This window comes from Erpetoichthys calabaricus, chromosome 4, assembly GCF_900747795.2.
Source record: "Erpetoichthys calabaricus chromosome 4, fErpCal1.3, whole genome shotgun sequence".
NCBI classification, from domain to species: Eukaryota; Metazoa; Chordata; class Cladistia; order Polypteriformes; family Polypteridae; genus Erpetoichthys; species Erpetoichthys calabaricus.
Window position 1 is genome coordinate 253494267 of NC_041397.2, and position 25225 is coordinate 253519491.

The 25225-nt window shown below is 39.9% G+C and overlaps 1 protein-coding gene across 1 annotated transcript; it reads right to left on the reverse strand.

The window, feature by feature from the left end:
- Window positions 1–566: 566 nt before the first annotated feature.
- LOC114650789 (inosine-uridine preferring nucleoside hydrolase-like) lies at window positions 567–23922 on the reverse strand. Its single transcript, XM_028800646.2, has 6 exons — window positions 23793–23922; window positions 16963–17145; window positions 13724–13903; window positions 12316–12427; window positions 7445–7581; window positions 567–1057 (listed from the first exon to the last, which is right to left on the reverse strand). Exons 2-6 carry the CDS (start codon window positions 17143–17145, stop codon window positions 710–712), a joined length of 960 nt encoding a protein of 319 aa, XP_028656479.2. The 5' UTR covers window positions 23793–23922; the 3' UTR covers window positions 567–709.
- Window positions 23923–25225: the final 1303 nt, after the last annotated feature.

Consider the following 25225-nt stretch of genomic DNA (forward strand, 5'->3'; position numbering starts at 1 on the left):
CTGTTTCTACAGGCATGAGCAGTGCTATACTTGAGTTACACATATCACATTGCATTTTGGCCAAAAAACTCAAACTTGGTCCCCTCTGTCAACAAGAACATTTCTCAAAACCTTTCAGACAAGCTCAAAACAGGAATCATGACATCTTTTTTAGAGTAAGGCGGTGTTATGCAGATTTCTTGACACTGTCATCTTAAACGCCCCTGAACTCTCTAGGTCATTTAAGGTGACCATTGGCATCTCGGTGCCTTCTCTCAAATGTTTCCTTGTGTTTTGATGCATTGTATTTTTTAGGTAGTGTATATGTTGTGTGGTGCATTTTCCATTTCTTGACACTAATAATGGAGTTCCAGGAACTTTTATATAGTTTGTACCCTTTATCAATTTTTCTGCAAGTTCCTTAGAATGTTTTGTAGTCTTCATCTTCATACCTCTCCTTCAGACCAGAAGCAACTATCATTTCAGTGGTGCACATGCAGATATCAATGGTAAGGCAATTAGGAGAACTACCAAAGGACAAGGGTGGGTACCTATCCAAGTATATTCATTTTCGACTTCAGAAAACCAATGAAATAAATGTATGAAGTTTGGAATGTAAAGGGAGCACCAATGATAAATCAGGCTTGAGTTTGCAGTTAAAAAAAAAGCAATTAGAGAATACTGTATGGAGAAATGTAACAGTTATTAATTGTACATATTAATGTTTACATTACTTCAAAGCATCCATCATTAGCTTCTTGAACTTTTCCAGATCACACTTCTTCATTAATGAGACTTTATGGTCTTTCTTCAACAGACCTATATTGTCCACCACCATCATGCCTCTTGTCATCGTCCCTGTCAGCTCCACACTCACTGCACACTTTTGGGATTCTGTCACAAATGTATCATCAACAGCTGCAGCCATTGCATAGGAGTCACAAGACATAAATCCTGAACCACTGACCGCTTCTTTTTCACCCCTACTACTCTTTGCTGCTTGCATAGTGTGGGCAAAAATTCTTCTCATGAATCTGGCCTTTTCAGTGTCTTGGTCCATCCATTCATCACAGAATTCCTAAGGAATTGCAAATAGATAGTTCAAACATAAGTTAGTTATATTAATACATGGCATAACCTTCTCAAAAATGTATATCATTCATATTTTAATGAACTTTTTAATTATTTTTTAAGGTAATTTTGGCTAAACTATCAGTTTACTGATCAATCTACATTTCTTCCTTGGCCACGATTAAAAACTGTAAGGTCAAGTTACAAGGTGTGGAAATTTGTTATTTCTTTGGCTGTGTGAGAAAGTTTAATCATCTGAGAGGATGCCAACTTTAGTACCTTTTAGGAGACACATTAGGACATACTGTACATAGAACACTCTGGAAGAATTACATCTCTTACAGTATAACAAGGCCCAAGGTAGAGCTGGACTATTTTGCTGAAGAATGAAAGGTCCAATCTACCCCGCTCAGCTTGTTTCTAATGTTATATTCATTAAAGAACAGAACAGAGGTTTCTATTGAATATACATTATGATGGTGGTGTTGCTCCAAATACTGCAAACTATGGAATCCACAATTTTATTGTGTTCTAGCAAAATGTAGTGGAATTATTGCTATAATATCTCATTCTGTCTTCTTTTCTATTTTGCTTAGAATCACAGTGGTAGATTGTTATACCACTCAATCATGATGATAGAACGTGGCAACATGTACCATGTTCATTAAGCATGTGCAAGTAAGCATTTAACTCTACTCTGTACATGTGATTATGAAGATATTATGAAGAAGCTGAGTAAGGTAGACAAAAATCTTCAGCTCTTCTGGACCAGCTAATAGAGAACCTCTCTCCGCTATGTGTGCATCTGATCCTGGGTATCCATCCAAACCTGATATGCAAGATGCACTTGGGGGACATTCCCACCAGATAGCACATCTCTCACAGTAACAGCAGCCCTTCTCTTGTGGCCTTTCATGAATAGTTAGTCCTGCAAACCTAACTCATTTAATAACTACCTAAAGTTCATGACCACAGGTGAAGATGTAGATGTAGATTAACTGGTAAATTCCACTTGGGACGTCTTCTGCTGTATTTCCTCAGGTGCAAACAAATCCAGTGTTAAAAATAACATCAGCAGTGACATTCAGAACCATCAGAATTTCTTATATGAATCTACACTAGTCACTGAGTCTTGACACTGTTCTGCCAGAAACTGAAATTTGGCAGACCAAAATGCAAAAGAAGGATCATAAAATGAAATGTAATCAAAATCACCTGCAGATGTCAAAACTGGAAAGGTAAAATTGAGAGTGAAACAAAACCCAATACATAAAGAGAGAATTTTAGTTGAAGAAACACACAGCGAAGATGTTAACCTGAAACACGCAAAATATTTTCTTTTCTGTTCAAAGCATATCCATATACTTGGATATTGATTCCTAAGTGGCCCTGGCTTATAAAGTGTCACGTCTGGACAACATGAGCAAACACTCATTCGACACAAGGTCATACCAGCGGTACCTAAGTATTCCCTGAAGAGACACACGACAGAAGGAGTCCAGTCTTTGTCTCAGGTTACTGGATAGTGTCCATGTCTCACAACAATATAGCAAAATAAGAAGCACTAGGACGCTAAAGACTTGGACCTTTGTCATTTTGCTAAGATATCGGGAGTGCCACACACCCCTTTCCAGTAACCTAATGACCCCCTCATGCTCTCCCAATCCGTCTACTGATTTCATAGGAAGAGTCACCAGAGGCATGAATGTTGCTGCCAAGGTAAGTAAACTTCTCGATGTGGTCAACATTCCCTCCACAGACAGACACTCTGTTGATGGCTGTGCCCATGAGGTCATTAAAGGCCAGGATCTTGTTTTTTATCTAGGGCACTTGCTAGCCCAGACACTCAGATTCTTCACTCAGTCTCTCGAGAGCCCCAATCAGAGCCTCCATTGACTCCGCAAAGATCAAAGCATCGTCAAAGTAGCAGGAAGACACCCCTGATGAACCCCAGAATCAACTGGCGAAAATGCAGAGTTTCTGCCTCCACTCTACACAGCACTCACAGTGCCAGTGTACAGGCTGGCCATGATATCCAGCAACTTCAGGGGATCCCACAAAGTATCAGGTTGTCCCAAAGGGCAGCCCAATCAACTAAGTTGAACGCTTCACGAGAATCAACAAAGGCTGCAAAGAAACTCTGCCGATATTTGCGTTTGTGCTCAATGAGAACCCTCAGTGCCAGGATGTGGTCGATGGTAGACCTCTTAGGTGTAAACCAAGACTGCTTAGGTTGCTTGTAGGTGAGCAAGTGATCATGGATCCTATTGAGGATGAGCCTAGAAATGATGTACACTGGCACCAAGAGCGGTGTTATCCCTCTGTAGTTTCCACAATCCAGGCGATCACCCATCCCTTTCCATATAGGGATAACAAGTCCCATTTTCTGGATGACGCCCGTCTCCCAAAAATGGAAACAAAGATTGCTTGCAATGCTAACTCTAACAAACTCCTCCTTATCTGCTCTCAGAGCCCTTACAGCCATCCTTCTCAGATCCTGGTACAGACCGGAGTTGCCATTAAGCCATGCGCTGTGACTCCTCTCGATGTTCTTCTGGTAACACCGGTAACACCAACACAACTCTCAGCAACCTTCAGTGTCTTGTCACGGAAGGTCTCCCGCGTCACATTACAATCAGCAAGTTCCCCAAACAAACTCAAAAAAAGCCTGATCTTGGTTAAATAATTCCAACTTTTTGTGAACAGCAAATTATGAAACATAATATGGTAACACATACTGTATGTATTACGGATGCTAAGGACAATCGGTAAACCACAAAACACTGCCCAAACAAATTTTAATAAGGAACAAATGCAATGAATCATGTCAGCCACTTCTTAATTTCCCAAACATCTTTTTGATCTCTTCCATAGGAATGGGCAAAACCAACCAAGCCTGCCCAAGGAGGTCATGTCCATTGCGTTCTTGTGTTTCTCAAAGGTTTTTTCTTCTTCCCCCTTCATTTCTGGAAACAGCCTAGATCTCACCCTGTCACTCTTTGTAAGTCATCTGAGAAACCACAAAAAGCCTTCTCTTATCTCTGTACTTTTTCTAAATCTACAAAACGTCAGAAATTAAGTAACTACTTAAGTTAAATATATGTTCAAAAATTGCACCAATTTTGGGTATTTCTGTTGCAATTTAAATACATTCCATTAGGATTTTTTTAATATATTTCAATAATGAATAACACCCACCTGTTCATGAACCTGCCATCTTCCATTACAAGGTCACAATCAGCTGGAGATTTACCCTGGCAGGATCAGACACAAGGTGGAACCAGTCTTGGACTGGGAACCTGCTCATCACAGCTTAACACTCAATTAAACCTTTCAGGTTTAGAAATGACAATCTAATGGGCAAGTTTCTCCCACAGTCTTTGGGCTAAAAATTGTGGTACAAAAATAGTAGTACAAATATGAGAAGAATGTGCAAGAATACTAAACACCATTACTCCCCTGAGTGAAACAGGATTAAGTCTGTTACTAATAAGTAAATCTTGTCACTTTTCATTATGTGGGAAGTAAGCTACACTGATAGAAAACAGTTAATAACCTGTGAGGGGATACTACTGTCAATATCAATTTAGCTACTGTGTACTTTATTTTATTCTTAAATAGCTCTGGTAGCTTCTCTCAACCGCATACAAAGTTATCATGGAGATCATAATGGCACACATTATTTAAAATGTGATCTCACAAAGTACATCATACATTTCAGGCCAACATTATGCTCTCTAAACTTGTACTCAACACACAGACACATAACCTGTGTGGATAACCACACTTCTGTTAAGGAGCATATTTTCATATTTGTGCTGTTATAGATGTCAAGAAATCAGCAACTGCTTTAAGAAAAGAAAAACAGACATTTAGTATCACCCTTAGTAAAGTCCTTTTGGATTCTGTTTCCTGACTGGCGGCTTGTCTGCTTATTATGTAGCACTTTTATGTATGGTAGAGAGACTGACACAAAGAATGTTGTGGCCGATGCTTATTTACACATGTGTCTTCTATTTAAGGCTGTGTTATTATTTGTGTTTATGTTAGGTTTACTGGCAATTGTTGACTGGTCCGGTGTGAGTGAGTGTGTATGTGTTGCATGAGAGCACCCTGGTCCTACCCAGGCCATGTTCCTACTAACCAGTCAATGCTTTAGATCCTCATAACCATTAAATTGAATTAGGTGGGCTTAATAAATGAATGGACAGATGGATAAATCTTTAATTTTCTTTTTATCCTTAGGCATACAATACAATGTGTGCAAGTACATTCATAAGATTATGAATATAAGTAATCATGTCAGCCTTTAAAAACAGGGCACAATAGTATTATAATCTATATATATAATTCACTAAGCCGGAAGACAAGTAGCCACCCATGGAAAGCACGCCGGAAGGGGCGTGGATTCACTAAGCCGCCGACAAGTAAGACACCCATGGCGCACGCAGGAAGGAGCCACGCCCACCAACTCTAAGACCATTGGATACGATGACAACTCGCAGAGCCATGCCCACCATCTCGGACGCGACGCCTCGGAAAACATGCTGTCATTTCTGTTTGTCTGTGCCACAGTCCACATGCAGCTCTGAGCCACGTTGACTTTTCATTAGTCAACCTCAGTGGAACCTTGGTTCACACAGAGGCAGCGCCAGAGAGAGACAGAGGCACACACAGGCAGCGCAAGAGAGAGACAGAGGCACACACAGGCAGCCCGAGAGAGAGAGCCGCGCACACACAGGCAGCGCGACAGAGAGAGCCGTGCAATCCTTTAAAACTGAGGTTAAAACACAATGAAGGAAGCAGTCTTTAAAAACCAATAAGCCCTGTGCCTCTTTTTCATTAGCGTCTCACCTGCTTCACCGCCCTGCAACAGTCGAGACGCTTTCTCAGCAGCTGACCTTCTCTGTGCCTGACTCCACTACTGTCAGTCGCCTGATTAAAAATGGTGAACTCCTGCAATGTTACTATCTTGGTTGGCTTTTACATAAAGTTCGAATTTGTTCAAATGTTCCTTTTTTCCCCCCTGTGCTTAAAACTCATTTAAAAAAAAAGTGTTTATACAACTGCTGCAATGTTAGAGAGAGAGAGGGCTCGCCTGCTTCTGAGAGACAGAGGGGGAGGGGGCTCCCGTGCTGCTGAGAGAGAGAGGGCTGGGGAGGCTCGTGTGCTGCTGAGAGAGAGAGAGCCTCGCGCATGCAGCTGAGCAGGGAGCCTGGGTTTTTTCCCCCCTGTGCTTAAAACTCATTTTTAAAAAAAGTGTTTATACAACTGCTGCAATGTTACAGAGAGAGAGGGCTCGCGTGCTTCTGAGAGACAGAGGGGGAGGGACGACAATTAATAAGGCACAGGGCCAAACTTTAAAAAAGATGTGCCTGTATCTGCCAAAACCAGTTTTCAGTCACGGACAGTTGTATGTTGCTTTCTCCAGAGTTCCATCTTTTCATTCACTTACTGGTATGCCTGCAGGAACACGTGCAGCGAGCGAGAGAGAGAGCGAGCGACACACACACGCATACAGGTGCGCTAGAGAGAGAGCGCTGGACGCATAAGAATAATAATACTTCATTACATTGATATACCGGTGTTTTCAGTATTCAAAGCGCTATCCACACAGGGAGAAGCGAACCCAAAATCTTCCACAGTCTCCTTACTGCAAAACAGCAGCACTAACATTGCGCTACAAGGCAGTTAAAGAATGCACCGGCCTCGATTTTGTTTTCACTTCTGTTTACAGCGATCGGATCGTAGCGTGCATTGTTGCAATGTTACTTTTCTTGGTGGCTTATTACATTACGGATGTTTCACATGTTAATTTTTTTCCCTGTGCTTAAAAGACATTAAAAAAGTGTTTCAACTGTGACTCCAGAACAACTCAGTACGCAAGCTATATTAAGCATCAACAACGAAGACTCGCTACACCTTAATGAACAAGTGCTGAAACTTATCCCTACCGACGAAGTAACTTTCACCAGCGTGGCCTCCATCGTCACAGACGATCCCGCTTTCAGTCACGGACAATTGTATGTTGCTCTCTCCAGAGTTCCATCTTTTCATTCACTCACACAGGTATCCACAAACCCATCCCATTTGGACAACTGTGTCGTTCAGCAAGTGTTCACCCATCAATACATAATTATGCGGCGTATGTTACGCCGCTGGTTGGCTAGTATTTTGATATTATCACAACTCCTAAATAATCATTAAAGTTGTTATCTATTTGACTGTCCATCCATCCAATCCACAACATGACACACTAACACACACTGGTTTACAGGCAGCAATCAATGTAACAACATGCTTTTGGGAAGTGAGAGAAAAAATAGAGAATGTGTAAGTTAAATGCAAATTAACACAGAACATAATATATTCCCAAGTGATTAATCAACCTTACCCAAGACAGCTTGTTGTAACATACAAACTCCCAGGTAGCAATCTGTGTCGGGCAGAGGTATTCATTCAAAACGATGTATGCTGCTTCTGGATCAGCTGCAAAGTTGAATTCTCCACAGACAGTGGTATTTCCTCTTGCTTTAAAAGGAAAATGCAGTAGAATACTGTCTGATGTTGTGTTATTGAATATCAAAGCAATTACAGATTACCAGGAAAACTTCAAAATATGTTTTAGAAATCAATAAATAAGGACATCAATAAAACAATACTAAGGCAATCAAATGAAACACTTGTTGAGAATAGTTTAATCCTAAGACTAGCAATTTTGCTTTGTTATTTGTAACAGGATTCCACTGGAAATGAAGCCCTGAGCTCCAAGCCTTTCTCTGTACAAAAATACAACATATTGTTTTAATGTAAACGCATTTGTATACAAAGCAACACCAGTACCAGACACACTCTTCTGAGTGAGTTATTATCCGATCTCAGCTAGCATGAAAAGAAAAAAAAAATATTTGGATAAGCATGCCAAAATTCCTAAAGTTATTTTAGCAACATGGAGACTAAAAAGTCCTTGATTCTGAATATCTCTTAGCAGACCCTACAATAGATCATTTATGGCTGAGCTTACAATGGCTTGCTTCACTCACTTATTCCTATGTATCCAGATGTGAAAACATGCTTACCAACTATCTCCTAATGAGCAAACCCCAACACCACACAACAATGAGCTAGGTGTTAGAAAAAGAACAAAAAAAGAGAATCATTTTTGGACTATTTACATTTCTTTTTGTCATTGTTAATACTTGTATTATTATTCTGGTGAAGCCATTTTATACACAGTTTACTCACTCACTTGCACACATGCACACCCACTGTACGATTTCTCAGGATAGCTCAGCCCCTTCTGACAGCCTCTGTCTCCCATAAATATTTGGACAGAGACAACTTTTTTTTCTAATTTTGGTTCTGTACATTACTACAATGAATTTTTAAATGAAACAACTCCGATGCAGTTGAAGTGCAGACTTTCAGCTTTAATTCAGTGGGGTGAACAAAACGATTGCATGAAAATGTGAGGCAACTAAAGCATTTTTTAACACAATCCCTTCATTTCAGGGGCTTAAAAGTAATTGGACAAATTAAATAACTGGAAATAAAATGTTCATTTCTAATACTTGGTTGAAACCCCTTTGCTGGCAATGACAGCCTGAAGTCTTGAACTCATGGACATCACCAGATGATGGGTTTCCTCCTTTTTAATGCTCTGCCAGGCCTTTACTGCAGCGGCTTTCAGTTGCTGTTTGTTTGTGGGCCTTTCTGGCTGAAGTTTGGTCTTCAACAAGTGAAATGCATGCTCAATTGGGTTAAGATCAGGTGATTGACTTGGCCATTCAAGAATTTTCCACTTCTTTGCTTTAATAAACTCCTGGATTACTTTGGCTGTATATTTTGTGTCATTGTCCATCTGTATCATGAAACTTCACCCAATCAATTTGACTGCATTTAGCTGGATTTGAGCAGACAGTATGTCTCTGAACACCTCAGAATTCATTCGGCTGCTTCTGTCCTGTGTCACATCATCAATAAACACTAGTGTCCCAGTGCCACTAGCAGCCATGCACACCCAAGCCATCACACTGCCTCCACCATGTTTTACAGATGATGTGGTATGCTTTGGATAATGAGCTGTTCCACGCCTTCTCCATACTTTTTTCTTGCCTTCATTCTGGTAGAGGTTGATCTTGGTTTCATCTGTCCAAAGAATGTTTTTTCAGAACTGTGCTGGCTTTTTTAGATGTTCTTTAGCAAAGTCCAATCTAGCCTTTCTATTCTTGAGGCTTATGAGTGGCTTGCACCTTGCAGTGGTGCACCCTCTGTATTTACTTTCATGCAGTCTTCTCTTTATGGTAGACTTGGATATCGATACGCCTAACCCCGGAGAGTGTTGTTCACTTGGCTGGCTGTTGTGAAGGGGTTTCTCTTCACCATGGAAATGATTCTGCGATCATCCACCACTGTTGTCTTCCGTGGACGTCCAGGTCTTTTTGCGTTGCTGAGTTCACCAGTGCTTGCTTTCTTTCTCAGGATGTACCAAACTGTAGATTTTGCCACTCGTAATATTGTAGCAATTTCTCGGATGGGTTTTTTCTGTTTTTGCAGCTTAAGGATGGCTTCTTTCACCTGCATGGAGGGCTCCTTTAACCGGATGTTGTCTGTTCACAGCAAAATCTTCCACATGCAAGCACCACACCTCAAATCAACTCCAGGCCTTTTATCTGCTTAATTGATAATGACATAATGACAGACTTGCCCACACCTGCCCATGAAATAGCCTTTGACTCAATTGTCCAATTACTTTTGAGCCCCTGAAATGAAGGGATTGTGTTCAAAAAATGTTTTAGTTGCCTCACATTTTTATGCAATTGTTTTGTTCACCCCACTGAATTAAAGCTGAAAGTCTGCACTTCAACTGCATCTGAGTTGTTTCATTTAAAATTCACTGTGGTAATGTACAGAACCAAAATTAGAAAAAGTTGTCTGTCCAAATATTTATGGACCTAACTGTATACTGCTATATTGTGTCTGGGAAAATAGTCTCAGATCCAGTAGCTGATCTCGAAACAAAAGTGATCAGAGCACACAAAACTCACCTTGGTTTAATGATACCACTCACAGTCTTAACTTAGAATGCCAAAAACTAGATGTAGATGGAGAGCAACAAAACTTCAGTTCTTCAGAATAGCATGGATTGACAGTGTTAAAAAGGTACTAAGAAGTTATTTTAAGGTCCACCCAGAATACACTTGATCAGTAAATCCCAACAAAAATAACACAAGCATACTGTTTAAAATATGTACTAATATGCATGGCTGGAAATCCTTGCAAATAGCAGCATTACAGATTCTTAAATTTCTTTAATGATAAAATAGATATAGAGCTACAGATTTCAAAGTCATGTCAGAAACGTAATACTGTGGTATCAGTTCCTATCTTACATGGTGCACACTGCCTTAGGAATTTTAACTTGGTACTACTACAGGAAATCATAACTTTAATTTCTATAATAAAATCTGCTTCCTGTTTCTTAGATCCAGTTGCAGCAAAAATAGTGAAAAGCTGGCATCACCATTACTAACATTATCAAAGGGCAAGATAAGATTTTGCCTTGGAGCTGAAAATTCAATTCTCCTTTCACCCTGCATTTTAACCTTTTCTTATCTCTTCTGCATTTTTGAGTTCCAGTATTACTGTACATTTAAAAGCCCAATTGAGCATGTATCCATCTGGTACTCCTCCTACTGCTGCTGCTATAAGCCCTGTTAGGAAATCTTTCAAAGTGTCCTACAAAGACAGTGTGGCAGCTGGATCTTCTATAAAAGCAATGAAACATTCTTTGATGGGGCAGGTTGTGGAAGAGCAGGAAAATTATGTTCTTAAACAGACCAAAAAGTTGAATCTAGCTATTAAATAAACCTACACGATCAAGTTAAAATGACAGGGACGTTTTACTTTAATTAAACAGCGTAACAAAGCAGTCAGTACTCTTAATAAGAAATTCAAAGTTCTTTAGGATCCCAAGAATAAATCAAGGCTCATAAACTTGGGTCTGGTAAACACAAAAGAATCTGTAGAGTGCTCAGTTATGGTTGCTCTTCTGAAAGAGTATCTTCCAAAATATCTTCCATTGATTTCTCATGAAACTATGATTAAACGAGCCACAGAATTTATATAAGGATGACTTACCAGTCTCCATCCTATCCAGATATATTTAAGATGCTCCTCTTTTTAGATTTTGACCTTATTCAAATAAAAGCCCAAAAGCAATGGAAAATTATGTTTACCTGAAGGCAGATCTACTTCTTTGCTGACTACAGCCAAACAATGAGAACTGCTAGGCATATCATGAATCTACTTATTGCTAAAGCCTGTGAGACTGGTTGGGGTTAATTCTCTCCTCCTTTCTCCAGTACAATTGAGCTCTCCAAAGATAGCACCCATAAACTGGATCCCTATGAAGTACTAACCACATTGGATACGCTTTCATCTATTGGCATGTGGCCTGTGGAAATGTCAGGAAACCATTTAGATTACATTTTTGTTTTTTTGCTTCCCTTTTTACCACTTTTAGAGCAGTTATTGCTGTTGATATGCATTTTCTTGCACTAAGTTTGCTCTAATGTGTGAATAGGTTTAGGTCGGCTTCTACCTATGTGCCTTTTACTAAGGTACATTATATACACTTTCTTATTATGCACATAGGTTATACACATTGAGGATATTTGGTGATTTTTACCTCATCTTTCTGTGTTTTAATACAAGAATGGGAATCGACTTTGTTGATCCTGCTCTTGGACTCTCTGTAATTATTTTGTAATAATGACTTAATTATTAATTGTATATTTATGCTCATAAATGGGCTTTATTCTTGTACGAGATATCCATAGGATCCTAGTGCAGCTCTGCCGTTTTCTTTTTACACTGTGTTACTAGATCATAGTGTTTAATACTGTTTTTTTGATAATGGCTCATGATGTTGTATGTGGAGGGGTGAAGTGGGGCAGCTTTGAATGTACTTAATAAAGAATGTCAGGTGCTAGGATATATGTCCACTCCATCTTTTTGTTACAGTATTATAATTTTTCTGTTTGTAGTTAGATGGTTGTGGAATGGGGAGGGGTAACTAGGTGGATCACTTGGTTCTTTGGGGTAAGAATTGTGCTAGAAAGGGTTTTCTGTTTGATTATATAGTTGTTTAAACTCAATAACCGACTGGCCAGTATAGTATTTAGACACACACACACACACACACAATACATGCTCTAATGTAAACCATGATGAATATGTACAGTAAACGGTCTAAGAGCTCACCTTCCATGTTGCCTCCCATGATGCAGAGTCCACTCAGTCTGCTTGGGAAAGTAGGATCCAGCTTCACTGCTAATGCCAGATTTGTCAATGGTGCAGTAGCAACCAAACAAACCTGCAAGAGGGAAACGTGAGTTAAAAAATAGATAGATTGATGGATGAACATTTTTAACATACCTGTATTTGACTGCATTGCTTTCAATAAAATCAAAAAGATTAATCTTTTATCCAAAGCAGCTTACAATGGAAGCCATCATAATATTGGGAAACAAGTGTTACACAGTCAAGGTTACAAATTGATCATCAAAAGTGAAGAGCTTAGAACAAAGCTTGATAAGGCTAGATAGGCTACAAAAGCCCAATAGCTAAATATCAGTTACACAGAAATTCCCCAAACAAGAGAGTGTTTAAACTCTTCTTAAACACATTGAGGGACTCAGAGGTTCAAATGGAGGTAGGCAGCTCGTTCATTCAGCTAGGATCTACACATGAAAAGACTTTAAATTGAGATTTGAAGCCAGGCAGAGGTGGCATCACTAGATGCCTTTCATCAGCAAACCTGAGTAGTTGAAGGAGCATAGGACCTCAGAAGTGTCTCTGTAGGCAAGCATCAAGGATCTGAACTTGATACATGCTGCTACAGAGAGCTAATGTAGTGATCTGAAAAGAGAAGTAGCATGTGCCCACCTCAGCTGCAGCAGTTTGGTGACACATGCTGGTACTTCTACCAACAGAGGGTTGCTATAGTCCAGATGTGAAGTCTGGACCAAAAGCTGTACCACATTCTTTGTCAGATACAGCTTGATCTTGCAAATGTTGTATAGAATGACAAGCTTACTGCTGGGTTAGCAACACTGACATGGGCACTGCGGTTTCAGAAAATGGCTGCATGGATGTACTGAGTTTAATTGGACTACATTAGGCTAAAATAAGGCATAACTGTGATGAGAAATGTGGAGATATAAGCCTATGTACAGTAAGTTTCTGTGCAAAGTATAAATGTACGTTACTGGTGACCTGGAAGACCAATTACTTTGAAACCCAGTTCTTTTAGGGCCTGCAGGTAACTTGGATTAATTATAAAGTATGCAGTCTTTGTTTCCAAAATTATAGACAAGAGCACTGATGGAGTGGAGATTGGAAGTAAAGACAAACATGTTACAATGTATTGACAAAATTGGCCCCTAAAAAGCCTCTTACTGGTAGAAATGAAAAACTGTAGCCATTATAGCTCCCCATAGAAATGTCAGGACCTGGTCATGCTTCGCTGTTTCTTATTTCTTATAATATGCAGTAGATTTGAAATCAGTACTGATACTAGTAAACAGGGTGATTGATTCATGAAAATTTAAATCAACAAAATTCAATAAATACATACAAATAAATAAAAACAAAAACTAAAACATTATACCTGGCCTTCATTTTCTGTAGCTATCCTGATCATGGCTTCCACAGCACCTTCCTTCTGCAGTAGCTCTAATCCTGGAGAGTCTGGGTCAGGAGCGTCTCCCAATCCATCTTTCCCATGGAAAAAGGAGGCAGTCAAAGGCTTCTGAACAATGGGTCTCGATGCTCCTCTAAACACAGGAATCTCCAGAAAATAAAATGATTATTTCCATTTGTTTAGCAAACTGTATATTTCCAAATAAGACAAAATTCATTTTTAGACTTGACCATTATTTTTACCCCAACACAAACCATACTATATAGTCACAGTTTACATACAACATGCTTTATTAAATGACCTGTAAAGAAGTTCAAGACGTTATATAAAAGACATTTTAGATCGCACTTGTGATGGATGGTCGGCAGCTCAACCCGGCCGGGACGCCCCTGGAATGGAAGGATGGGGGAAGGCACCTACTTGCTAACACTGCTTCCTCCAAAACGCTAGATGGCAGCCCTCCTGCAGTGTGGTGGTGCCCTGGATTCCTGCAGGGCATCTTCGGACTTGGAGTTCGGTTTCTCAGCCCTGTTGGGTGCCACCAGGGGGAGCTGTCGAAGAACCTGGGGACTCATACTTTCCTTTTAGACTGGAAGTACAAAGTAGTCACGAGGATGAAAGCCCCAAAGTACTTCCAGGCTGAAGAAAATGTCAGTTCTTCATTAGACCTGGAAGTGCCAGTCACTCATGTGGTCAGAAGGACAGAAGCACTTCCGGTTCAAGGACTTTATAAAGGACTGATGGGAACCCAGCAGAGGAGCCGGAGTCGGGAGGAGTGTGACAGAGCTTGCTGGGAGGTGGAGGAGAGAGTTATTGTGTTTATTATCATCATTATTATTGTATTATTGCCAGTTTATTGTGGCTGGGTGCTTTGGAGGCACTACAAAGAAAAGGAAGAATTAAAAAGATCTTCTTATTGCTTTTACCTTGTGTCTACGTCTGTCTATTAGGTTTAATGGGGCAACAGCACCCCCAAGTGCTTGACACACCCCAGCTCAGATATTTCAAGCCACACTATACAATATGTCACAGACTATAGACTACGCTTGGATAATTTTGTGCTTTCAGGGCTGAGTTATTACAAAGGTTAGTGGTGTCACCCTATAGCACATGAGGCCTTTTGGTGGGTCTTGGGCTAGCGTGTCTGAGGTGTGGAGTTTACTTGTCCACCATGTGTTTCCTTCCTTTGCCAAAGACATTTTCTAAAGACTGAGAGCTCTTAGGATAGCCAGAGCTACAGTGCATTTTTCCATGTAGAAATATTACATTTGACTTGCTAGTCTTCTGCCAAAGATACTTCAGGAGTATTTTTTTCCATTCAGTATAAAGTTTACATTTTGGATTTATGACGAATATTGGAAAAACTAAACTGTTCTTTAATTATTTGGTAGACTCAGAAACAGCTAAATGGTTGTGTGCTCTTCTGAATTTTTCTTCTCACCATCTTTCAATATTAACTATGTACCGACCTTGAAATGCACCAGTAAATTAGAGCTAACATTAGCAATATGAGCAATAGAAGTATTAAAAATCATATGTGTTGGCCACCATCATTTCTTATTTTAGGCAATGCACTGAACACACTGTGAAGAGTAAGCATTGTCCACTCCTTTTACTCTGTTTGTTTGGTCTTGAGAGAGTCATTTATGACACATGCAGTGCCACTGCTCATCTGTTACAAGGTGACAGAGTTCAATTTGCCATTTGAAATGTGCTAAGATATAGGAAGGAAGGATCAGCAGGACATAATCAGAGGATAATCTAATATCTGTAGAAATGTTGAAATGAAAGACCACAGTGAATTGAGATGGGTTGTGCCCCACTGGTGTGAGTGAAGATGTACGAATGTGCATCACAGTCCTTGAGTTAAATGTCAGCCAGCTCCTTGTAACATCTGCTCTGTATCAAGTCCCCTGAATATATATGCTGCCTTTTCTATACTGTGTATTTGCGCAGTTATCATTTCCATTTATTTCCATTTCATGTAACTCCATTGCATTTAATATGCTATCAGTATCATTGAAAATAGACATTTGTCTGTCAACAGAAAATCAAAAAGTTACAGGAACTACCACTTTAAAACTATACATCATCTGATTATCTGAATCTTGTAAGTGATTTGTGCTTCAGAGAAGCACTGACACAATAAGATAGGGGTCTGTAAATTAGGGCTTGAAGGGCCATAGTTTCTGCAGGTTTTCATTCAAACCCAACTTCTTCATGAGAAGTCTATTATTATTGCTGAAACACTTATTGCTCAAGCTGCGTTTTTACGCTTCTTTTTAGTTGTGTCGCCTGTTAAGATTCTCCATCCTTCATTTTTTATTTTAGTCATATTTTAAATAGCTGCATTCACCGTTTCTAATTGCTTCTTGTTAGCAATAAGATGCAAATAATAAAGAAACCACCTTTGTGTGTTCATCATGAACTATCTAGTTTAGTAAAACATTTGGAGGAGAACTGAAAAGAAGAAGGGAGTTATTTATCTGCTTTAGACCACAAATCATTTGGATGATCTCTTTGGAACAGAAAAAATGTCCACTATAAGAATGACCTGACATGGCAAAATGAACACACTAATAACATCTGTTATTTGCAAGGATTGTTTTATAACTGAACAACTGGGTTGGAACAAAAACCCACAGCCACTATGGCCCTCCAGGTCAGACTTTACAGACCCCTGCAACAAGATAGCAGATTTACTCCCGTGGATACCCCTTAACATTTTTCTTTTACCTCGACTGCTTGTACCTGTTTTCTTTCTCTGTGCCTTTTGCTGCTATAACAGCATGTGGGCCCCCTACCATCTCTGGTTGAAAGAAGTGGTATCACAAATGGATAAATGAATCAATTAGCTGAATAGCCTACCAGTCAAATTTGTTTTGTACCTTTCTACCCATCACTCCCTATCTCTGATCTCACCAATTTCAATGAAGGATCACTGCCTATAAGAACTGTTACTTGTGTGTAAGGTAGGAGCCAACGCCACATGGAACAGCTGTCCATTAACCACTATGTCACGGTGTCTCCTTGCAACTTTCTCGCCATCTTTATTTTTCAAAGCTTTACCTAAACATTTTATATTTACTTTGTTTGTGGCTGTGCTAAAGCTTTGATGCATTAAAGAAATGTCACAAATTTCAGAATTAGTATTATTAACTTTATTAGGCAGCTAGGCCCTGATTTTGTCAATAAACTGCAGTTACCTCTAGTCTGTTGCACATTCTGAGAACTCTGAGCACATTCCGGCAGATGTTATCCAGAGATGTGTTCCCATGCACACAGGTTATCCCAAGAATTTCAACATCTGACTTTGCTAAGGCCATCATGATGGCCTGTGCGTCATCAACCCCACAATCAACATCAACCAGAAGCAACTTTTTAGCCATCTATTGCATGGGAAAAAGAAAGGCAAAAATGAAATAAGTAAAAAAAAAAATTACATAAAATAACTGAAAGAACCAAACATTCAAATAATAATGTATGGAAAATGTGTGTGCTTGTTTTTATTGTTTATCATCCCACATGGACAGAAAACCATGCTACAAGGTGACTTTCCCTCTTACTACTCTGATATTAGGGAGTAATCAGAATTGTCAAGTAGTGTGATTAAAATAACATTTCTTCTATTTAGAATGTAGTTTATATTTCCAGTTTTTTCCCAAATGTTCACATGTTGTAAATTTATGTAACAAAACACAGATTTTGCCATTAATACCTAAACATCTTCAGTATTAATACAGCCAATGATCTTTTTTGACACCCATACAGAAGACTGTAGAAATGTATGCCGTGAAGCATATGGCACCTTTAGTTTTGGCACACAGGTGGCAAACACCTGAAAGTACTGATTTCTGAAAGCACGGTCGGCTTGGAGGGTTTGAATTTGGCATGCCTCTGGGTTTCTAGTTCTATAATTAATACTTGTCAAACCCCTTAATCCAGTTCTGGGTTGTGGTGGGGAGGCAGCAAGAAATTAGCTTGGACAGGGTACCAGTCCATCGCACACTTATACAGGGCCAGTTCGGTATCACCAGTCAACCTGACCAGCCCATCTCTGGAAACTGGAGTACCATAAGTACACCGGGAGAACATGCAAACTTCACACAAACAAACAAACACCTACCTGGATCCATGAAGTGCCAGCTTCAAGCCAGCCCAGTTTACTTGTAATAATCTGCTAATAATAAAACTGAGAAAATGCCCTTGAGGAAATAGTAAATGAAGGTAAATAGTTGACTACCCTGAATCAGTATGTCTGTGAAGCAATTTCAAGCTGCATTTCCTCTTTTTAAAAAGCATTGCAAATCTGTAATTGAAATTTTACAGAAAGTTATTTAATAATAATAGCATTTCTTCAAACTCTCTCTATTGATAGACTGACTTTTGAATTCAATTTTATATCCTAGCTCTTGTCTGTAACTTGTACATGAAAAGCAGATGTTCTTTCAGGATATCATTCTTTATTCTTCACCAATTTAAAAATAAAAATTTAACATTTCATTTCCTGCTGCCCATTGTCCAAATGTACATTGCATTGTGTAAAAAGTATTCTCGTCTGACTTGTTTTATTGCCTTTCACAAACACGCTGCAGAGTTGCCTTGTATCACCATTATTTAGCTTTGTGGCTCAACCCTCTTGGTTCTGTTCATGAAGCCCAACCACTGGTCACACTCAAACCACCCTTAATCACCACATTATTAAGTGGCACCATTGAAAACATTCTAACCAGCTGCATGTGCTTTGGGAACTGTAACACATCTGATTGCAAGTCCATACAACAAATAGTGTGCACTGCACACACCAGCATCGGGGCTTCTCTCCCTTCCATCATCTTTTTCCATCGGGCAGAAGGTGACTAGAGCCTGGGGACCAACACTGCCAAACTGAGCAACAGCTTCTTCCCAAAGACGGTCATTCTCACGAACACAATGTTATACCCTGTCCTTGTGTGTGCCCCCTTATCACTGTCTCTTGCCCACTCTTCTGTTCTGAATTCCTTTGCAGCTCTTGTCCACTGCACATCTCCCATCATCACTGATTGCTGTTTGTCTATATAACTGAACAGATGTTGTTCCTTGTTCTACATTTCCTTATGTAAAATCACCAACCACTCTGTATTGATATATTGTCATATTCATTATCTACATGTTGCACTCATAATGTCTTGCCACTGTATAATGTACCAAAGTAAGTGCATCGATGGTATGACAATAAACTCACTTGACCAGACTTGACTTAAACACTCACCTTTTCTTCCTTAGATTCTAGTGACCTATGTCTGTGTCTTTGTCCTTTCATTTTTACTACTTGTACCAAGGTGCTGTTGCCTCATAGTCCAGGAGTCTTGGGATGAAATTTCTGCATATTCTCCCGGTGTTCAAATTGTGCCTGTTTTGTTAATTTGTAAGTGTAGCTGAATCTGTAACAACATCTCGGGGAGTCTTTGTTGATGGACTGAGGGAGCCCAGTGCTGGATGAATATACATGGCAATGTTGCGATAGCTTTCATGAATGGTGACCCTGAAGTGGATGGTGTGGTGTAGCGGGTCCACAGTTCATGTCAAAAAGGCCATTTTTTAAAAATTAAATAATTGCCACACTCGCAGCTTAGTGAGGGGGTGGGGTGGTGTGTGGCCGAGCGGTTCCCGGGGAGTTCGTGATGTGGGCAGTTCTCACTTAAGTGCACAGGTTAGGAGTCGTCTGCATGTGTAATTGTTCCCGGGAGCTGCAGATTGTCACAGCTGATCCACGTCCCTGTGATAAACAGAAGCGCGAGGCGGCTAGCAGGGGTAGATGAAAAAAAAAAAGGAACGAACGGGAGGTTAAGGGTGAAGAAGACGGCAGGAAGCAGGAGGGAGAAAGCTGGTGCAGGAGAGAAGGAGAACGAGCGAGTGTAGGCTCACGCTGATAGCAAGCAGCTGGGAGAGGCCAGCCCGAGTGGGGTGTTTGGCCAGCACCCGAGGGCCAACGGTAGTGGTCGCTCCTGCTGAGCGCTTGTTAGGAGCAGGAGTGACCAGGAGAAGGTTGGCTCACATTAGCGAAGGCAGCGGGAGTCGGAGATTTGGAATAGAAAGCCAAGTCTCGATCTGGTAGGGGCTAAATGAAGCCAGGGATCGGGAGGCCAGCAGACCAGTCAAGTAGAGCAAAGAAGGTCAGCTGCATGTAGGTGCATAGCCTGGATGGGAGAAGCAGGGGAGTCACCAGTAAAAAGGCACCGTGCTTTGTGTTTTTAAAGAGACTGTTTCCAGCCATTGTTTTAACTTTGTTGTTTTTTTAAAGGATGTTTTTTTTAATGGATTTTAACCTCCACCCTTTTCACTTGTTTTTATGGATTAGTTATTTAAGGATATTTTGATACACTGCACTTATTTATTTGAATACTTGTTTTGTTGGTTTTGTTTTTAATAAAAGTACTTTTGTACTTTTTGCACCATCCCTTTGCTTTGTTGTGCCTCACTGCCAAGCTCATCGGTGACATTACCGACAGTGTCAGGTTCAAGGGCTCCCAGAAGGATGATGGGAGTTTGGAGCAGAACCTGCATCGTCACAGATGGATAGTTGGATAGTTGCACTGAGAGTAATTGGGAGTGGACGTACAGTATTATAATATTACTTTATGATTAACTAATACTGTACATCCACCCCATTTACTTAGGTAGATTGCTTCCTTTAACAAATCACATTTTACAATGATGTTGCAACTCATCTTGTTTACTTTGCAAAGCCTCTTGTGATGGTGTGCATTGTGAAGAGGATAACATAAAATAAAGATTGATGACTGAGGATACATTCAATAATGACATTTACAGTACATACTAAGGTTTACAGTGTGCAACTGGGAATTTTTTTTTGTCAGATAGCCCCTCTCTCTGACTGACCAGACCACAGAAAAGCACATTAGCTTGAAACAGAAGCATGCCAAGAGCTCTCAAAATGGGCACCTATCACTCCTCTGTGGCAAGAAGAGGTTCATTAGCCTGACACATTGCTTACCTAGGAGCTGTAGCACCACTAAGCACATAAACTGGACTGAACAGTGTATACTGGGAATCTCTGTTTTTAATTCTGTGAAGTACACTCTTGTTCACATGCACACACAAAGCACTGGAGTTGTCCCCAACTCTGTTCTAACTTTGAAGAACTGAGAGCAGAAAGTCATTCAAATCCTTGAGCTACTCACCCCAGGCTTTTTAAAGCCTTTTACCGGGTATTTTTGTAACTTTAACAAAAGATTCTCAAACCCACTTGGTCCAGGTAAGGGACTGGGTGTGAAACAGGAAACTGCCCTGGAGGAGACGCCAGTCCATGGCTGGGCCGCTTATATACATGCAGGGCCTGATTTAGAAACTCCAACTTAGTCAACTCGACTTTGAGGATGTAAAAGAGAAATCAGATACCTGAAGGACAAACCACACATAAAAAGGGAAAACATGCAGAATCAAAATGGAGAACTACTTAGCCAGAGATTCTAAACCAGGATGCTGGATCTGTGAGATGGCAGTACTGCCAACTGCGCCACTAAGTTTGAACTTTAGCAGTTATTGGCATTGTTGTCTACCTTGCACACAATGATTGCTGGAAAAGACTCCAACTACCCATGACCTTGTCTTGGAATGGATGGAGTAAATCATGCCATGCAGTTTATGCACTAAGTCTATTTAGGCTTTATTTCAAATGAATGTGCATGGCTTGGAACATTAGAAAATGTGATGGGGAAAAGGCCATTCAGCCCAACAAACTTGTCAATTCTATTCATCTAGATTGTCCAAAATAACATCAAGTCAAGATATGAAGGTCCCTAAAGTCCTACTCTCCACCACACTGAAAGGTAATGTATCCCATGTGTTTGTGGTCCTTTGTGTGAAGAAACAGTTTTTAACATTTGTGCGAAATCTGCCCTTAACAAGTTTTCACATGTGTACCCATGAATTTATTTTAAAGTAACAACTGGGATCCACTGTACTAATTCTCTTCATAAGGTCCTGTTGTCTCTTAACCTCAGTTTCCTTGAACTGAAAAGGCTCAACTTCTTTCAGCTCTCCTCAAAGCCCACACCTCTTACTCGCAGAATCAGCCTACATGCTCTTCTCTGGACTTTTTCTTAGCACTGCTCTTGTCTTTTTTGTAATATGGAGACAAAAGCTGAACAAAGTACTCCAGGTGACATCTCACTATTGCGTTATATAATTTAAGCATAAACTATCTTGACTAGGACTTCACACATCATACATATCACTATGTACATCCAGACAGTGTACAGAAAGTGTTAGGTGATAAGTACCTGTTACTCTTAGGAGGTTATTGACTTATTCACATGTATAAACTTCAACATAATGCAAGTTCAAAGCCATTGCAATTTCACTGTCTGTATATTCTAGCTCACCTTTACGATTCCTGATACACCTCACTTCCTCCTTGACTGTTCTCTTACTACTAAAATATTGAAAGAATTTCTTTGGGTCATCTTTTCTGTAGTATTTCTCCGCAACTGTCTTTTAGCATTTCAAATATCCTTTCTGGTGGTTGCTCTCATATGTTCTCTGGTTAGCACTGGCGTTATTTAACTAACATGCCATTAGCAGCTGCTTTTTATTTTTGCTTTGTAGTTCCTCATTTATTCACTTTGGAGTTTTTGTTAATTTCTTACTGCTTCTAATTTTTGGGATGAACTTGTCCTACATTATATGTAAAAAAAAAAACAAAACTTTTAAACCTCCCCCACATCTTCTCCACTGTTTCCACACTTAATAGCTTACCCCAATTTATCTTACTGAAGCCTTGCTACAAATGCTCAAAGTATGCCCTGCTAAAATAAAATGTAGCTGGTTTTGTTTTAGAATATTCGCTCTATGAAAATACTTTGACATGTATTATATTAAGCTCAATTAACTTTCATGTTTCATTTACCCTCACCTCTTCAGTTCTGTCCTCATTATGACAACATAATAAATCTAAACCACCAAAATAAGGCACACGCACAGTCCCCAGGGTTGATGCTTAAAATACTGTGTTAAAAACACAGTCATTGAATAAGTCTGCAAACTCCTGTTATTTTGTTCCGCTGTTTGTAAGGCTAACCCAGTTAATAAGTTTCCCGTGACTGTAAATATCCTCCCTCTAAACTTATCATTTAAATATTACTTAAACGTAATTGTTTGCAAGGGGAGGTCTATAACACACTTCTGAAATGAAGCCTCGATAAGCTGTGGTTCATCATTTAAAAGAGGAAGCCTTGCGTTGATGTTATGTTTTATATACACCGCGAATCCATTACTACTTCGTTTCTGTTTTTCCAAGGAATGTGTACCCATCTACTGTATGTTATATATTCTCCTGTCCATCTCTTTTTTAAGCCAGGTTAGGTTTAGCCTAAAAGTTCTTTATAGCTCCACTCTGGAGCTGTCATGCGATTTGTTTGCAGGACATACTCTTTGTTGCACTCCCTTGTCTTCTCGTCAGTCTGGCTGTACGGTAGAGCTTCTGCACAAGTCCTAAGGTGTGACGCATGCTCACTCTAGGCATCGCCGTTGCACGGAGATTAATTCCTATAGCTAATGCCCAAATTCAGTTCAATTTCCGACCCCATCGTTGTATCTTTGTGTGATATCCGGTACTCTTCCCCAAAAAGCTTTTAGTTTCGTGAATGTCGGACTGTAAACGTTCACCATATAAGATGTGCGCATGCGCCAACAAGTGACTGGCGATTTAAACTGCCGGGAAAGGCTCAAAAGTCACCAATAAAGCATTTCCTCCGCTATATGCTACGCTCGTTTGCTAAGATAAATCGAAAGTTTTTAAAACGTCAGGCTGTGCAGTTTTCGCTGTCATGTAAGAGGCCAAGTTAAAATTATTATCGCGTTTGTAAAATAGAAAAGTCACGAGACACACACAATTTGGAACCGCAATAGCCATCACTTACAAATAACAAAAGCACCACTGGTTCAGTTATTTACGTGCCATTAAGCTTAAAAGTTCCCGTCAGTCGTGAAATGCGGACATCTCAATCGCATGCATTTAACCTTTGTCACCAACCTTACACCTGCATAGCACATCAAGAAGGTCTCCTTCTATCTATCTGTCAGCCCTGCCGCTACCGTTGTTATCACTACAGTTCAGGATGGGCAGGCCACCAGTTAATCAATTGTGACACAAACGTATACTGTACTTTACATGCAATGTGCGATAAGCAGGCCTTCAGAACGGGTCTTCATTCTGATACTAGCCAATCATTGTAATATGGGCGGACCTTAATAAATGATCTGTTCATGCTGCCCAATTCTTGTTCCCGTTAAGTATGCAGGTATACACTTTAAGCAGAACTTGCCGTCATTCTGTGTACAAGTTTGTTTTTGAGACGTCAGGCCCTATATAATACGTATAGTTTTATCCCTTTTTATTGTGCTTAAACACTGTGTCCATCTCAGACTAAAAATATAACAGGAGATCATTTCACATGCAGACGTTCCCTGATGATTCTGCACTAATGGGGAGTTTTCAGAAGGAGGATGAGACGGGGGATAGTTTAGTTTCTTGGTGCGGAAAGAATTATCTGCAACTTAATATCAGCTAAACTATGGAATTGGTTACTGACTTTGACTAAAAAGCCTCTACGCCCAGTTACTATTCAGAGGGTGGATGCAGAGATGAACCTTTGCTGCAAGTTTTGATACAGAACTATAGTAGATTTAGAAAGTATTCACACTCCTTCACTTTCTGGTGTTGTAGATTTACTGTAATTTTAAATTGATAAACTTACCATTTTTAAAAATTAATATATACTCAGTAACCCACAACATAAAAGTAAAAACATATATTAAGAAAAGCATGCAAATCTATTAAAAACTTGAACAAAGCTCTCATTCACTTATGTATTCAGATCCTTTGCTGAGCCTCTCCAAAATGAGGTCAAGTTCATCCTGTTTACTTTAACTGTCTAAAACTTGACTGGAGTCCACCTGTGGCAAAGTGAATTGATTGGGCATTGTTAAGGTACACACCTCCAAAGAACTCTGTGTATAGCTCTTCAATCAAATTGTGGTGAGGTACAAATCAAAGCAAAGGTATAAAACTATTTCTAGAGCTTTGAGTGTCCCCAGGAACACAGCAGTCTCTATAATTGTGAAATGGAAAAAGTTTGGAAGAACCATCAGGACTCATTCCTATAGAGTTGGTCATCAGGCCAAAGTGAATAACCAGGCAAGAAGGGCCTTGGGCAGGGAGATGATCAAGAACCCAGTGATCACTCTAAGAGACCTTCAGAGGTCCTCTGCTAAGATGGAAGCACCTTTTGGAAGGATGCCTATCACAGCAGCATTCCATCTGTGTGGTAGAGGCCACTGTTAAATAAAAGATATATGACAGCCCATCTGAAGATTGACAAATTGCATTTAAAGGTCTCTGAGAACATGAGAGGAAAAAATTCTCTGGTCTGATGAATTGAAAATAGAACTCTTTGTCCTTAAAGA

What these genes read in the sequence shown, in the direction of transcription:
- LOC114650789 (XM_028800646.2), bottom strand. Translation starts at nt 17,145, where the DNA reads ATGGCTAAAAAGTTGCTTCTGGTTGATGTTGATTGTGGGGTTGATGAC. An exon ending in GAATGTGCAACAGACTAGAG is followed by an intron (nt 13,904 to 16,962) that starts GTAACTGCAGTT and finishes TATTTTCTGGAG; the next exon opens with ATTCCTGTGTTTAGAGGAGC. An exon ending in CATGGGAGGCAACATGGAAG is followed by an intron (nt 7,582 to 12,315) that starts GTGAGCTCTTAG and finishes TTCCTTTTAAAG; the next exon opens with CAAGAGGAAATACCACTGTC.